This window comes from Mustela putorius, unplaced genomic scaffold (genome assembly GCF_011764305.1).
Source record: "Mustela putorius furo isolate JIRA1106 unplaced genomic scaffold, ASM1176430v1.1 tig00004007_pilon_pilon_pilon, whole genome shotgun sequence".
NCBI classification, from domain to species: domain Eukaryota; kingdom Metazoa; phylum Chordata; class Mammalia; order Carnivora; family Mustelidae; genus Mustela; species Mustela putorius.
The window spans coordinates 3,163,517-3,177,416 of record NW_025422145.1 but is presented as its reverse complement, the minus strand read 5'-3'; the positions used below and the strand labels follow the sequence as shown (position 1 = coordinate 3,177,416).

The following is a 13,900-nucleotide window of genomic DNA, read 5'->3' as shown; positions in this document are numbered from 1 at the left end:
AGGGTTGGGTCTGGTTTAGGAAGTGGTACAGAGAGTGAACAGGGGAGGGCTGAGCCACTCCCTTCCTGTCTGCCTAGCCCTCTTTCTTCCTTGCCAAGGAGGCCTGCATGTGCTAAAAGGAATAATACTAAAAATCCTAGTAGGAAAAGGGCAGCTTTAGGGCAGGTCAGTAAAGGGAGTTGGGAAGGTCTTGCACAGTGACATTGACAGTGTGGTTGGTGGAATAATGCGCAAAGATGTCCATGACCTGATCCCCAGAACCTTAAATGGCAAAGGTGCTGATAGGATCACTGGGTCCTTGTAAAAGGAGACAGGAAGTCAGGGGGTAGGTGTTACAGCATCTGCAGCTGTAACTGGTTTTTAACTGGAGGAAGGGGCCACAAGCCTGGGAATGTAGGAGGCTTCCAGAAGTTGGAGAAGACTAGGAAACAGATTAGAAGGAATGTAGCCCTGTGGGCCCTCTTCAGATTTCTGACCCCCAGAAACTATGAGACGATAAATTTGTGCTGCTTTAAGCCACTCAGTGTGTGGTAATTTGTTACAGCACACATAGGAAGTTATACAACTTCACACTGAGTTTAGGTTTTATTCTGGGTGCGGTGGGGAAGCTATGAGTTGGTGTGGGAGGATGTGTTTTTAGGAAGGTCCCACTGGCTGCTGTGCAGGACCTTGGATGTCAGGGAACAAAAGTGGGAGGAAATGAAGGAATAGCAGGAAGGAGGCTCCCTTTGCATGGATCAGAGGCTGTGAACTTGGACAGAGTGGATGGATGCTTCCACGTATCCTGGGTGGGGACCGAGGGGACACATGCTTGATCGACCCAGAGCATGGAGGAAATTCCTGTGTTTCTGGTCCTTTCCTGGGGTGGGAAGTGAGCCAAGGCAGGTTGGAAAGCTGTGCTTGCTAAGAGAGAGCGTCAGGTAGTTTAAATAGTCAAGTGTGTGGCATCAGCGTGACAAAGGAGAGCCTTCTGAAACTGAATGCCATTCAGTACGCTTACACCATGGAAGGATCCCGTAAATTGCTGGTACTAGGTTAGGTAAGGAAGAAGCATATGTTTTGGTGGCGGAGCCCACATCGGGCCATTTGAAGATGTTGACTTGACTTTAATTTGGAGACCAGAGTTAGGAGGTATGTCTTTGTTGTGTAATAGTATGTTACCCCAAGCCTAGCAGCTGAGAGTGACCGCGAACATTTACTATTTCACACGGTTTCTCTGGATGGGGTCCAGCCTAGCCGGGTGGTTCTGGGTCAGCGGCTCCTGAAGTCGTACTCGCCCTGTTAGCTGGGGCCGCATCATCCAAAGGCTCGACTGGGACTGTAGGCCCTGCTTTCCAACTGCACACGGCTAGTAAGTCAGTGTGGGCTCTTGACAGCGTCTCATCACGGGGGCTCCTCCAGTGTCCTCCTCACACGGCAGCTGGCTTTGTCTGGAATGAATGATCCAAGAGAGGGCAAGACAGAAGCCACTGTGTTTTCTGTGACCTAATCTTAGAAGGGCACTCCACTGTTTTCTGCTATATCCTCGTCCGAGCGGGAGGAGGGCCCTGTGCGAGGGTTCCGGTTTCTCGCATTCTTGCAGACACTTGTTATTATCTGGCTTTTTGATGATACCCCCTGTGGGTGTGAAGTAATACCATTCTGTGGTTTTGGTTTCTGTTTCCCTGATGATGAATGATGTCAAGCAACATGTCATGGCCATTTGCATCTCTTCTTTGCCCTTTTTAAATTGGGTTTTTTCCCCTTATTCTGCGGTAAGAGTTCTTGACATGGTCTGGTTACAAGGAGATATTTCATTGGCAAATATTTTCTCTCATTCTTTGGGCTGTCTTTTCACTTTCTTGATTGTATCTTTTGATACACGACACTTTATTTATTTATTTATGTATTTAAAAGATTTTATTTATTTATCAGAGAGAGAAAGGGACAGAGCGAGCACAGGCATGGCGAGAGGCAGGCAGAGGCAGAGGGAGAAGCAGGCTCCCCGCTGAGCAAGGAGCCCGATGTGGGACTCGATCCCAGGACGCTGGGATCATGACCTGAGCCGAAGGCAGCTGCTTAACCCACTGAGCCACCCAGGCGTCCTGACACTTTTTTTATTTTGACAAAGTCCAGGCGATCTTATTTTTTCTTCTGTTGCCTGTAGTTTGGGTGTCATATTTCAGAATCCACTGCCAGATGCAAGGTTGTGAAGATTTTCACCTTTCCTTGTTTATTTAGGAGAGAGAGCGCACATGCATGCATGCAGACTGGGGAGGGGAAGAGGGAAAGAGAATCTCAGGCAAACCCCCAGCTAAGCATGGAGCCTGCTGCTCCGTCACATCTGTAGATCGCTGTGGGCCTTGTACTTTTCAGCGCCCTTCGTGTGTATTAACCCATTAATTTCCACAGCAGCTCTGTGAGCCGGATCCTATATGTATCCCCATTGAACAGGTGATGAACCTGGGCTGGTTAGGGAACTTGCCTGAAAGTCACCCAGCTGGCCGGCCAGGGCCCCGAGTCTGTGCTCCGAAGCAGCGTGCTAAGCTGCCTCTCTGCAGTGACTGGTTCTCTCGGGCCGGTCTCCCTGAGGGGTGGATGTTCTGGGCCTCTCCCCGGGCCAGCCGGCGGAGTCTCCAGAAAACCCCACAACCGGTCCACACTCCTTGTGTTCCAGGCAGCAGGCGAAGATGGCGTACTCCTCCAAGGATCCCGCCAAGCCAAAAGGGGGCTCACAGGTGGATGTGAGTGAGGAGGCTGAGGTTTTGATCGTCAAGTCCCCCCAGAAGGAGCGGGAGCCGTCTCTGTTCAAGGTGTTATACAAGACCTTCGGGCCCTACTTCCTCATGAGCTTCTTATTCAAGGCCCTCCACGACCTGATGATGTTTGCCGGCCCAGAGATCTTAAAGTAAGACCCCCTTCCCTCTCAGCGGGGCACGTTCCACTGGCAGTACTCCTAACCTCTGCCTTGGGGTCACGTGGGGTGCCCCACGGGCTTAATTACAGCCGAGCCTCTCTGTCTTCACCCACTGTGCCCAGTACTTTGCTTTGACACCATGTGAACTCAGGCCATTTTGGTTGCAAGTAACTGAAACCAACTTCCCCTGAAGCCAGAGGAGGAGAGAGGAATGGCTAGGGAAACGGAGGACAAGAAAATGAGCCAGACTGCGTCAGACCGCGGCCTGAAAACAGAAAGTCACAAGGAGGTGCCCCCCCTCCTCTCTCTGCTTACCTCTTTTTGTCTCTGGCGGGGGGGGGGGGAGCACCTGCTCCTGTCTTTGCCTTCCTGCCTTTGCCTAACATACTCTCTGGTCACCTGCGGGTGGCTTTCTGGTGACGAGCCAGAGCAGTCGGTACGAGAAGCCACCTGCACCTGCTGGGGCAACCTTCACAGCCCCATCACCCCTGTGGGTTTATTTCTCTCTGCATAAAATGGCAGGAATAACACCCACCTCACCTGGCTCAGGGAGAGTCGAAAGGCGGACGTGGGAGGACTTGTTCCCTGCGCGTGTGTGTCAGGCTCCGGTCCTTTCTTCCTTGCTCCCTCAGATTGCTCATCAACTTCGTGAACGATCAAGAGGCCCCGGACTGGCAGGGCTACTTCTACACCGTGCTGCTGTTCGTCAGCGCCTGCTTCCAGACCCTCGTGCTGCACCAGTACTTCCACATCTGTTTCGTCAGCGGCATGAGGATCAAGACAGCCGTCATCGGTGCGGTCTACCGGAAGGTGAGTGGGTCAACCAGAAGGTGGGTGGGTCACCCGGAAGGTGCATGGGGTCAACCGGAAGGTGGGTGTCTTCTCCTGGAAGGCAGGTGAAGGTTGGTCCTCACCCGCGTAGGGTCCCGTTGACATCTCCCTGTGTATGTAGCCTCAGAATCTGTGGGGGACCTGGCTAGGTCACCCCCAAGGCCACCGTGAGGATTTCAAGCTCAGCTTCTAGAGCAGTAGCAGGAGGCCAGCCCACATGACTGCAGCTGGCCACAGTTGCCCATCAGGCATGAGACCTTATCAAAGCTGATGAGTAGCATGTCCTCGAGGCCTGTGTCAACCATGCGGAAGAGTTTCTTAGGTCGCATTTGACTTGGGAAAATGCACGTTCACATTGTCACCGCCATTGATACTCCATTTGAGCTTGTTCTGACTCCCCATATGAACTGGGCAGGTGGTCCTTTCCCTGGGTAATGGACTGCTTAGGCATTTAGGCAATCCAGCTTTAAGGGAATTTCTTGGTTCCTTCAATTTCTTAGCTTCTGGGGCGAAGACACTTCTTGGGCCTGTGGGTGAAGAAGAGACTCCCTAGCAGTTAGTCAAGAGAGATGGGCCAGTTTGTTGGTTCTGAGCCCTGTCTGTAAGTTGGACTCGCTTGGAGAACTTTAACAACTCCCACTGCCCTGGTTGCTGTGTAGACCGACAAAATCAGGATCTCTGAGGGTGGGACCTAGGCATCTTCATTTCTTAAACTCCCCAGACAGTAGTGTGAAACCATGTTTGAGAATCACGACAATTTTATCCTTCCAGGGGATGTTTGTTAGATGTCTGGAGATGTCTTTGGTTTTTGGTTGTCCTAACCAGAGATGGAGGTGTCTAGTTAGAGGCCGGGGATGCTAGTGAACACCCTATAAGGCACAGGCCAGTCCCACAAAGACGTATCCAGCTTCAAATGTCAGTGATGCCACGATTGGGAAACCTGACCTTGACCTTGCTCCTTGAGTGTGATCTGCGGACCAGCAGCATCTGCATCATGTGGGAGCTCGTTAGAAATGCATCGCCCCAGGCCCATATCCCAGTCCTACCAAATCTGAAACGGTGCTGTAACAAATTTCCCCAGTGGTGTGTGTGTACCCTTCAGTGTGTAACACCCTGGTTTAGGTGATCTTGGGGTCCCTTCCGTATTACGGAAGTCAGGATGAGGCAGAGACCGTCATTGATAAGAGCTGGGGCTTTGCGGTGGGACCCTTTGCTGGGAACGCAGATAAGGTAGGAAGGCAGGAGAAAAGAGAGGGGGGTTTTCCGTTCCTGAGCTGTGTTCTTCCTCCACGTGGACCTAACGAGAGGTTTTTGCCTGCTAGACTCACCATCTTTCTCTCTCCGTTGTCCTGCAGGCCTTGGTGATCACCAACTCAGCCAGAAAGTCTTCCACTGTCGGGGAGATTGTCAACCTCATGTCTGTGGACGCCCAGAGGTTCATGGACTTGGCTACGTACATTAACATGGTCTGGTCAGCTCCTCTGCAAGTCATCCTTGCTCTCTACCTCCTGTGGCTGGTGTGTGTTTGACCTTGTTCCCCTTGTGCAGTGGGAGGGACCAGCTCATGTGGGCAGTGGGGGTGAGGGGCTGGGTGTCGGTGATAAGAACCTCTGTCATTCACTGGGTTTTGTTTTTTTTTTTTCTTGACATCATTCATACTTTATAGTTTGCTCTGTTGGACAATTTCTGGTGTCATATCTGTTTTCTCGGTTTTTGGATTTATGCTCTTTTTGATGGCGTGATACTTGTTTGTATTTGTTTTTTTGACAGTACGTAATTAACAGCCTTGTAAGGTACACACATATTTCTCCCACTCTATCCTCCCAAACAGTAACAAAATTTCTTTATTCACTAGCCCTGAATTGTGTTGGTTAAGATTCTCTGAGTTGCAAGGGATAGAAACCCATTTTAAAAGGGATGGTAAGCAGGGTGCCTGGCTGGCTCAGTTGGTTAAGCATCTCCCTTTGACGCAGGTTGTGGTCTATTGGGGTAGAGCCCCGAGTCAGGCGTCCTACTCAGTGGCGAGTATCATTCTCCCCCTGCCCCTCCCCTCTGCGTGGGCTCTCTCTCTCTCTCATATGCACATGCTTTCTCTCTTTCAAATCAATAAAATCTTTAAAATAGGCTGAGCTAGTAAAGGGAATTTTGTGGGGGCATGTAACTGCAAGGCACAGGGTATGGCTTTAGGCATGGATGGATCCAGGAGTTCACGCAGTGCTGTGAGGACTCAGGGTCACCCTTTCATCATTTCCTGACCCTATTTGCCTCCGAGATGACTTCACTCTCCATCGGATTTCCCTTGGCTTCCATACCTTTGGGCTTTTACCATCTTTCCCGAGAGCAGTGTCAGAGAAAAGAGAATATTGCATTCCTCATTTCCTTAGGCAGAGTCTCAGGCACATCCATGTACCAGTCACTGTGAACCAAGAGGCAGAGTTCTTTGGCCAGCCCAGGACCCATGCCCTCTCGCAGTGAGAGTGTGTGATTGACAGCCCCTCCACATGAGGAGGGGAGGTTCCCACAGTGAAAAGGTGCTCATGGCCTAACACATGCCTTATCCTTTGTCACTCTGAGCCTCTGTATGTGTCTTTCTTTCTGCCAGGAATTCCTTTCTCTCCTTTTTTTTTTTTTTTTTTTTAAGATTTTATTTATTTTATTTGACAGAGAGAGAAAGATTACAAGTAGGCAGACAGGCAGGCAAAGGAAGCAGGGGGAGCGGGCGCCCCGCTGAGCAGAGAGCCCAATGCAGGGCTCCATCCCAGGACCCTGGGACCACGACCCAAGCCGAAGGCAGAGGCTTAACCCTCTGAGCCCCCAGGCACCCCCCTTTTCCTCCTTCACTAAGGATGAAGTCCTCCCCATCTTTAAAGGTGGTGACAACTGCCAGATCCAGATGCTTTTCTCTCAGGATTAGATGCATTTCTTCCTTTTTTTCCTTTTTTGGGGGAGGGGGGATTTTGTTTATTTATTTGACAGAGACACAGCGAGAGAGAGAACACAAGCAGGGGGAGCGGGAGAGGGAGAAGCACGCTCCTACTGAGCAGGGAGCTTGATGCGGGACTCGATCCCAGGACCCTGGGATCATGACCTGAGCCAAAGGCCGACGCTTAATGTCTGAGCCACCCAAGCACCCTGGATTTCTTCCTTTTTAAAATCCTAATAATTTAGTAAAGAAGCTCCTTTGATGTTACCTTCTAGAATAGTTTTTTGCTGCTTGGTATAGCTGCTCCTCCTCTCCTGATAAGTGTCTTGGTTACTCATCGGCTCAGTGTCTTGGTTTTTTGATTGTTTAAGATTTTATGTATTTATTTGACACACGCACGCTCATGCATGAGTAGGGGGAGGGGCAGAGAGAGAGAAGTAGACTCCCCAGGGAGCAGGGAGCTATATGCGGAGCCGGATCCCCAGACTATGAGATCATGACCTGAGCCGAAGTCAGGATGCTTAACTGACTGAGCCAACCCAGCACCCCCCAGTGTCTTGCTTGTGCCTTATTTTTTATTTCCTGTGAGTGTAGTCCCAGCAGGGCCCGGTGCCTAATAGGTGTGCAGCAAATTATCCGTTGATTTGACTGTAGTTTACTTTTTTTTTTTTTTTGGTCTGTTTATACAGCAGGAGATGAGTGATTATAAATTGTTTCTAGAAATGAAACTTAGACATAAATAGCAGTCTAAATTTCTTTTGGGGCCGACATCTTGGGGTATCCACTTCTCCAGAAATTTCAGCCACGGGTGAAATAGTTTTTGGAGCATTTCTTTTAGAATCAGCCTCGAGGGTTGATTAAGAACCATTAAGAAGATTGTTCTGTTTTAGATGAGCGTTGCTGAATGTATCATTGACATTTGAGGCCAGATAGTCTCTTGTTGGGGGGGTTGTCCTATGCACCGTGGGAGGTTCAGTGGCGTCCTTGGTCTTTTCACTCTGATACCAAGAACACAGTCCCCTGCTACCTTCCCCCCTGCCAGTTGTGACCCAGATGTCCCTTAGGAGCAATTCTTCCCTGTTTCTGAACCACTGGTTTGGATAGAAAACCAGCTTTCTCTGTTCATCCATTAAAAATATAGTATAAGAGGAGCGCCTGCGTGGCTCAGTGGGTTAAAGCCTTTGCCTTTGGCTCAGGTCATGATCCCAGAGTCCTGGGATCGAGCCCCGAGTCTGGCTCTCTGCTCAGTGGAGAGCCTGCTTCCCTCTCTCTCTGCCTGCTTGGGATCTCTGTTTGTCAAATAAATAAATAAACTCTTAAAAAAAAAATACAGTATAGGATAGTGACAGTGGTGTGGGGTCAGGAATGAGACTGTGTTCAAATTCTGCCTCTTCAATGATTAGGTTTGTGACATCATTCCCTAAGGTCATTAAACCTCAGTGTGTCTTTATCTGCAAAGTGGTAATGGTAATGTTACATTTCATCATAGGGATGTTGGGATGAAGGAATGAATCAGTACAGGTCATGTTCATAGAACGGTGTATGGGGTATAAATACACTGACTACTTTTTTTTTTTTTTTTAAAGATTTTGTTTATTTATTTGACAGAGATCACAAGTAGGCAGAGAGGCAGGCGGAGAGAGAGGAAGGGGAGGCAGGCTCCCTGCCAAGCAAAGAGCCCGAAGCAGGGCTCGATTCCAGGACCCTGGGATCATGACCTGAGCTGAAGGCAGAAGCTTCAACCCACTGAGCCACCTGGGTGCCCCGGGTATCTTTTAATTATTGTTTGCTGTCAGAGTTAATTCTGAATGCTTTAGATTGTTGGTAGAAATCACTTTCATTCTTGAAGGTGGATAATTGGTCACTGGGTGGAGATACTTTGCAGAAACTGTTATAAGCAACAGCAGCATTTTTAGGGAGACCAGGACTAGTGCCCCTGTGTGCATTGACTTGGAAGAAACTCCTGGTTTTCTGAATGCTTAAAGGGGGGAAAAAAATCACATTACCCTGTAGTTTCATCCATTTGAGTTTGTACACTGGGCCAGTTTCTCAAGCTGGATTATTTTCAGGTGTTGAAATTAAAAAATGGAGATATGTATCTTATCTTGGCATCTTAATCTCTCAGGGGTAGTTTCCTTATCTGCCACTTGGATAATAGAACAAGTCTACAACCTCTTATCTACATACCCCCAAATCCAAAGGCTATGGAAGTTTTCCTTAACTCGTGTGGTGCCTTAACCTGACCTGAGCTGAGGGGAAGTGTTTGTGATCTTGATTATTCTCTCAGGCAGATGCTCCTATTATGGTGATGAGAGGTCAGTACCCTTGATGACGAGTGCTGTGCTAGGGCCCAGGGGGCGTGTAATGCAATATATGGACTCACTTGGGTCAGCAGTCCCTGAGACCACGCCAGGTTGCCAGGAGGACTTGGGGCTTTCATTTTTACAGCAGGAGAAAGCAAAGGTGAATACACAGCGGGAGGAATGGGGGGTGGGTGCAGGAAGCAGGTACTGACTTCGGGATTCCTTTCCCAGTAGCCTCACACAGGATGCACTTAATTGCCTAGCAACAAGTTCCGACAGCGTGGGAAATGTCAGCCACGGGAAGTTTATGATAGAGACCCGAACGCCCAGGGTTTTTACTGGGGGTTGGTCGCACAGGTGTCCTCTGCTTGGCCCATACCAGACTTTTAGACTCCCCGAAGACAAAGAGGGTTTCAGCATAAGCTATAGCATTTGTACAAAGAGTTGAGGCCCAGCGAACTACTCCTACCAGTTCTGAGAATGGTGGGAGCCCTTCCTAAATCCAAGCCCCCAGATGGCAGCCAAGGGCCAAATCTGTAAGCAGGCCTTCAAACACAATAAACCATTAGACTGGCTGTGTTAACTCTTTGCTATTCAACGCTTTATTACCTTTCTAAAGTCCTTTAGAGAAAGCATGAGAGCTGGGGGCCCTCCCAGCTCGCCTTCAAGCAGAAGGAGAGAGAGACAAGCAGACACCCTGCTGAGCAGGGGAGCCCCACACAGGGCTCGATCCCAGAACCCCGAGATCGTGACCTGAGCCAAAACCAAGAGTTGGCGGCTCAACTGACTGAGCCACCCAGGCACCCCACCGTGAAGTTCTAATTTCCAAAACTCATCTGGCCCTGTCATGTTCTTAAAGGGGTTGTGGGACCCCAAGGGAGGCTCACAAATAAATCTGAGTATTCTTATAAGCCTGTCGTTGGGTAAGAGTGACACAGCTGCCCTGAAGATGATCGTCCAGGTTTGCAGGATCAGCATGGGGTAGCTCAGCCAGAGAAGCCCCCTGTTGAAGACCTCTGTTCTCTTTCTTTTTTAGAACCTGGGCCCGTCCGTCCTGGCGGGGGTGGCTGTGATGATCCTTATGGTTCCTGTCAATGCCGTGATGGCCATGAAGACCAAGACTTACCAGGTTGGGTGTCTGTTGCCACAGGGCTCCGAGTGGGGCTCTTGTCGAGGTCTTTCCATTTGGGTTCTAGCTGAGTTCTTCACAGACCCCAGACGGGTTCTCAGCCCTGCATGCCTGTTCGAATCCTCTGAGGAGCTTTCCGAAATGCTGATGCCTGGGCTCCATTTCTGGGATTCTGGTTCATTTCATGTGGGTGAGACCCCAAGCATCAGTTTTTAAAGCTTCCTGGGTGATTCTGGTGGACTGCCAAGGTTAGCCCCTGAAATAGCTAGACCTAGGCCAGTGACCAGAATCACGTGTGAGCCTCTGGGAAATTCCTTATTTCCCACAAAATTCAATCATTACATGTTTTCTGTGCATTTTCAAGAGTTGAATAAACATTACTCCCTGACTTTTTTCCCCCTCTTACCTTATGCTAGGCTCAGTGTTCAACTCTCTTCAGCAGTGTTTTGTATTTTTTAAGTTTTTCAATATCCAAGGGACAGAGCTGTTGCCTTCTCATCATAAAAAATGTTCCATTGATAGAAGACTGTATAGATTAAAAGGGAATATTTCCTTCCCTTTTCTCTCCGTGTCAGTGAGCATGTTGAAGCAATCTCTTCTCGAACTTTCCGTGTATTTATAGAGAGCTCTGATTATACAGTTAGGTTTCATGGTGGGCCTGGGTGTGTTTCTTCGTGGTGTCACCACCATGTATGTTTTTATACATATGGCCCATTTCACAGCCTCGTCTGATCATTTGAGACCACGTCTCAGGGATCTTTCCATCTAATGTGACTTCATTCTCTTGAACTGGCACCACATGGTCCACAACTGAGAGGGGCCAGAGTTGATGTCTCTGCTCCTCTGTTGGTGGCTATTTATGATGTGCCTGTGGAACTGCAAATCAGGATGCTTAACTGCGCTGGTGATGAGTCCCAGGACGGGGACCTGTTGGAATGAGGCCTCGGCAGGTGCAGGTGGATGGAGGTTATGCAAGAAAGGGGCCCTGTCACCTTTTGTCCTCTGAATGCTGTGTAGTAGGCTTCCCTCAGTGGCCCACTTTTGAAACAGCGTCAGTCACTGGCTTTGACTTTCCTGGACTTAAAAAGCGTCCTCATCCGTGACCCGGGAATGACCAGAGCCCTCAGTGACAGTTCTGATGAGCATGAAGTGGCTAGATGCATGCCCAGTGCTTAGAAAAGTGCTCGGCTTCTGGAAGACGCCCAGTGCTATCTGAACAGGCAGCATGGCTCAGTAGAGAAACTAAGGAAACGGAGGCGGGAAGAAAAAGCCCAGCATCGTTCTCTCTCTTGTGTTTGGATCAGCCGAGTAGGGTCCCTGCCTGCCTTCCCTGGACACCACAGGGTTGTTCTTGTTTCTGCTTCTCAGATCTAAGTTTAATCGGTGTCTTAATCAGTGTCCCATTTAACGTGATCCAAAGCAGGTTCTTCCCTCGGTAAAGGAGTCCTTTGTGCTCTCAGGGTCAGAAGGAGGAGGATTCATAGGGATTTCGGGGTCGGCTTTCGCACCCTTCTGAAGGCCCCCTTCTCCCATGGGGCCGGGAGGGGGTCCACCGCTATGGTGTCGACTGCTGTTGTCTCTGAAGGTGGCCCACATGAAGAGCAAAGACAGTCGGATTAAGCTGATGAATGAGATTCTCAACGGGATCAAAGTGCTCAAGCTCTACGCCTGGGAACTGGCCTTCAAGGACCAGGTGCTGGCCATCAGGCAGGAGGAGCTGAAGGTGCTCAAGAAATCGGCCTACCTGGCAGCGGTGGGAACCTTCACCTGGGTCTGCACACCTTTCCTGGTGAGTGAAGCCACGCCCACCCTGGCCCACCTCTCGGGGCAGGGGGTGGGGGGGAGGGGTTGGTTGTGTTTTCATGCCCGAACATGTTCAAAAAGGTCACGGGTTCAGCAGGGCCTGGTCCTACCACTCCTTGGATGAATGGCTCCCACCCCCTCCCCCACGCCATTGTCTTCCCAGCTCTTGGTAGCTGCCAGCCCAGGGGTCCTCAGAAGCAGCCACTTCTAGGAGCTGCTGGTTTATAGGTTCATGTTGAGATAAGAAATTTGTGCCAGAATGTCAAGCAGGTCTCTCTGCGTCCTTGTTAGAAAAACATGCAGGCAGAACTACGCTGTGCCCTTGGGGTCACAGTCGGGTAACAGCACTGTGTCAGCATCTGCTCCATTGCCGACCAGTCAGGAGCCCAGGATTTGGCGGGTGCCAGACGTGCTCTAAGATGTACTTCTTGTCTGTCTGTCCCTCCGTGAGAAGGGCAGCTCCGGGAAGGGGCAGGCAGGGGTTTTGTCTTCTCTGTGCACTGCCGTACTCACCGTGCCTAAAATAGCCTATGGTAGGTGCTCAGCAAATACTTGTCATTTGTTGTTTTTAAAAAAAAAAAAAAAAGAATCCATACAGAAACTCATCAAATGAAAAGAATATTGTCTTCTTTTCCATCTGTTCCCTTTCTCCAGAGTGTTTGAGAAACACTGGCAAAAAGCAGGATTGAGTGAACTTTTTCTGCCAAGGACAAACTAGGGAATATTGTAGACATTCTGGGCATAGCCTCTCTACTGCTGTCTTTTCTTTTCTTTTTTTTTTAAAGATTTTTATTTATTCATTTGACACAGAGATCACAAGTCGGCAGGCAGATGGGGGTGGGGGGGAAGCAGGCTCCCCGCGGAGCAGAGAGCCTAATGCGGGGCTTGATCCCAGGACCCTGAGATCATGACCTGAGCTGAAGGCAGAGGCTTAACCCACTGAGCCACCCACGCGCCTCTCTGCTGCCTCTCTTCTTTCCTGCCAGTGTGGCCATCCATAATAGACACGTGAACAGGCATGGCTACATTCCCCTAAAAATTTTTTATAGATACTGAAATTTGAGTTGCATATAAGCTTCCTGTGTCATATATTATTTTGATTTTTTAAAAAATGATCTATGTCTGTTAAAGTATTCTAAACCCATGGGCCAGATATAAACAGGTGTGGACCCCTGGGGTGCCTGTTGAACTTGGCTGCCAGCTCTTGGTGTGACCTGAAGCCAATCAGCCTGCCTCCCTGCCTCTGGGTTCTTGTGTATGGAACATGGAAGGGCTGGGCCACGGGGGTGTCACACAGGCCTCTGCCTGCCCCCACCCAGCTCCTGTCCCCGCACTAGATGTCTACAACGCATCGTGGGGTTCTCTCCCCCTGAGTTCTTTTCGGGCCACCCTCCCAGTGACCAGTGTCAGAGGACTGGAGCTGCCATATGAAGTGACCTCTTGTAGCCAGTCTGGGACTTCAGGTTCTCTTAGATCCTTTCTGGCTCACATATGCCAGCATTCGTGGCTGGAAGGTTCTGCCAGCTCATTCTTTGGGAACGCTCTAGTCTCCCCAACTTTCCCCAGATCTCTGATGGCTTTCTTTGATTTTTAGAAGTAAAAAGCATCTGAAGACTGGGTGATAGTTATGTAGGGTGTTCATTGGATTATTTTCCTTTAAACTCTTAAATAGTCTCAGTGTGTTTATAATTGTTAACTGTTCTTTTTGTACATTTTATTTTAAAAAGGACAATGTATTCCTTGGTAAAACTAGTCGAAGCTGTTCTAGCTGATCTAGGACAGGGTTTCTCAAGCTCAGCACCGTTGCCGTTTGGGACCCAATAATTCTTTGTTTCTTTGTGGGGTGGAGGGACACCGTCCTGCTTATTATAGGGATGGTCTGCAGCATGTCTGGACTCAACCCAGCACAGGCCAAGTGGCACCTCTTACCCCATCTTGCCCACCCCACCCCCTCAGTTGGGACAATCAGAGGTGTCTCCAGATACTGCCAGGTGTCCTGTGGTCGAGAACTGCAG

At 49.6% G+C, this 13,900-nt stretch overlaps 1 protein-coding gene across 2 annotated transcripts in view; it reads left to right on the top strand.

Moving 5' to 3' along the window:
* The window catches only part of ABCC1 (ATP binding cassette subfamily C member 1), a 127,475-nt gene that overhangs the window by 66,033 nt on the left and 47,542 nt on the right, over nt 1-13,900 (top strand). For both annotated transcript variants that reach the window (XR_006604377.1, XM_045072205.1), the window contains exons 8-12: nt 2,657-2,887; nt 3,529-3,706; nt 5,083-5,244; nt 9,990-10,082; nt 11,668-11,871. Coding sequence is in view for 1 of the 2 variants with exons in the window: in XM_045072205.1 (XP_044928140.1) it covers nt 2,657-2,887; nt 3,529-3,706; nt 5,083-5,244; nt 9,990-10,082; nt 11,668-11,871 (868 nt within the window). In the remaining variant the exon portion in view is untranslated. The remainder of the gene's footprint in view (nt 1-2,656; nt 2,888-3,528; nt 3,707-5,082; nt 5,245-9,989; nt 10,083-11,667; nt 11,872-13,900) is intronic.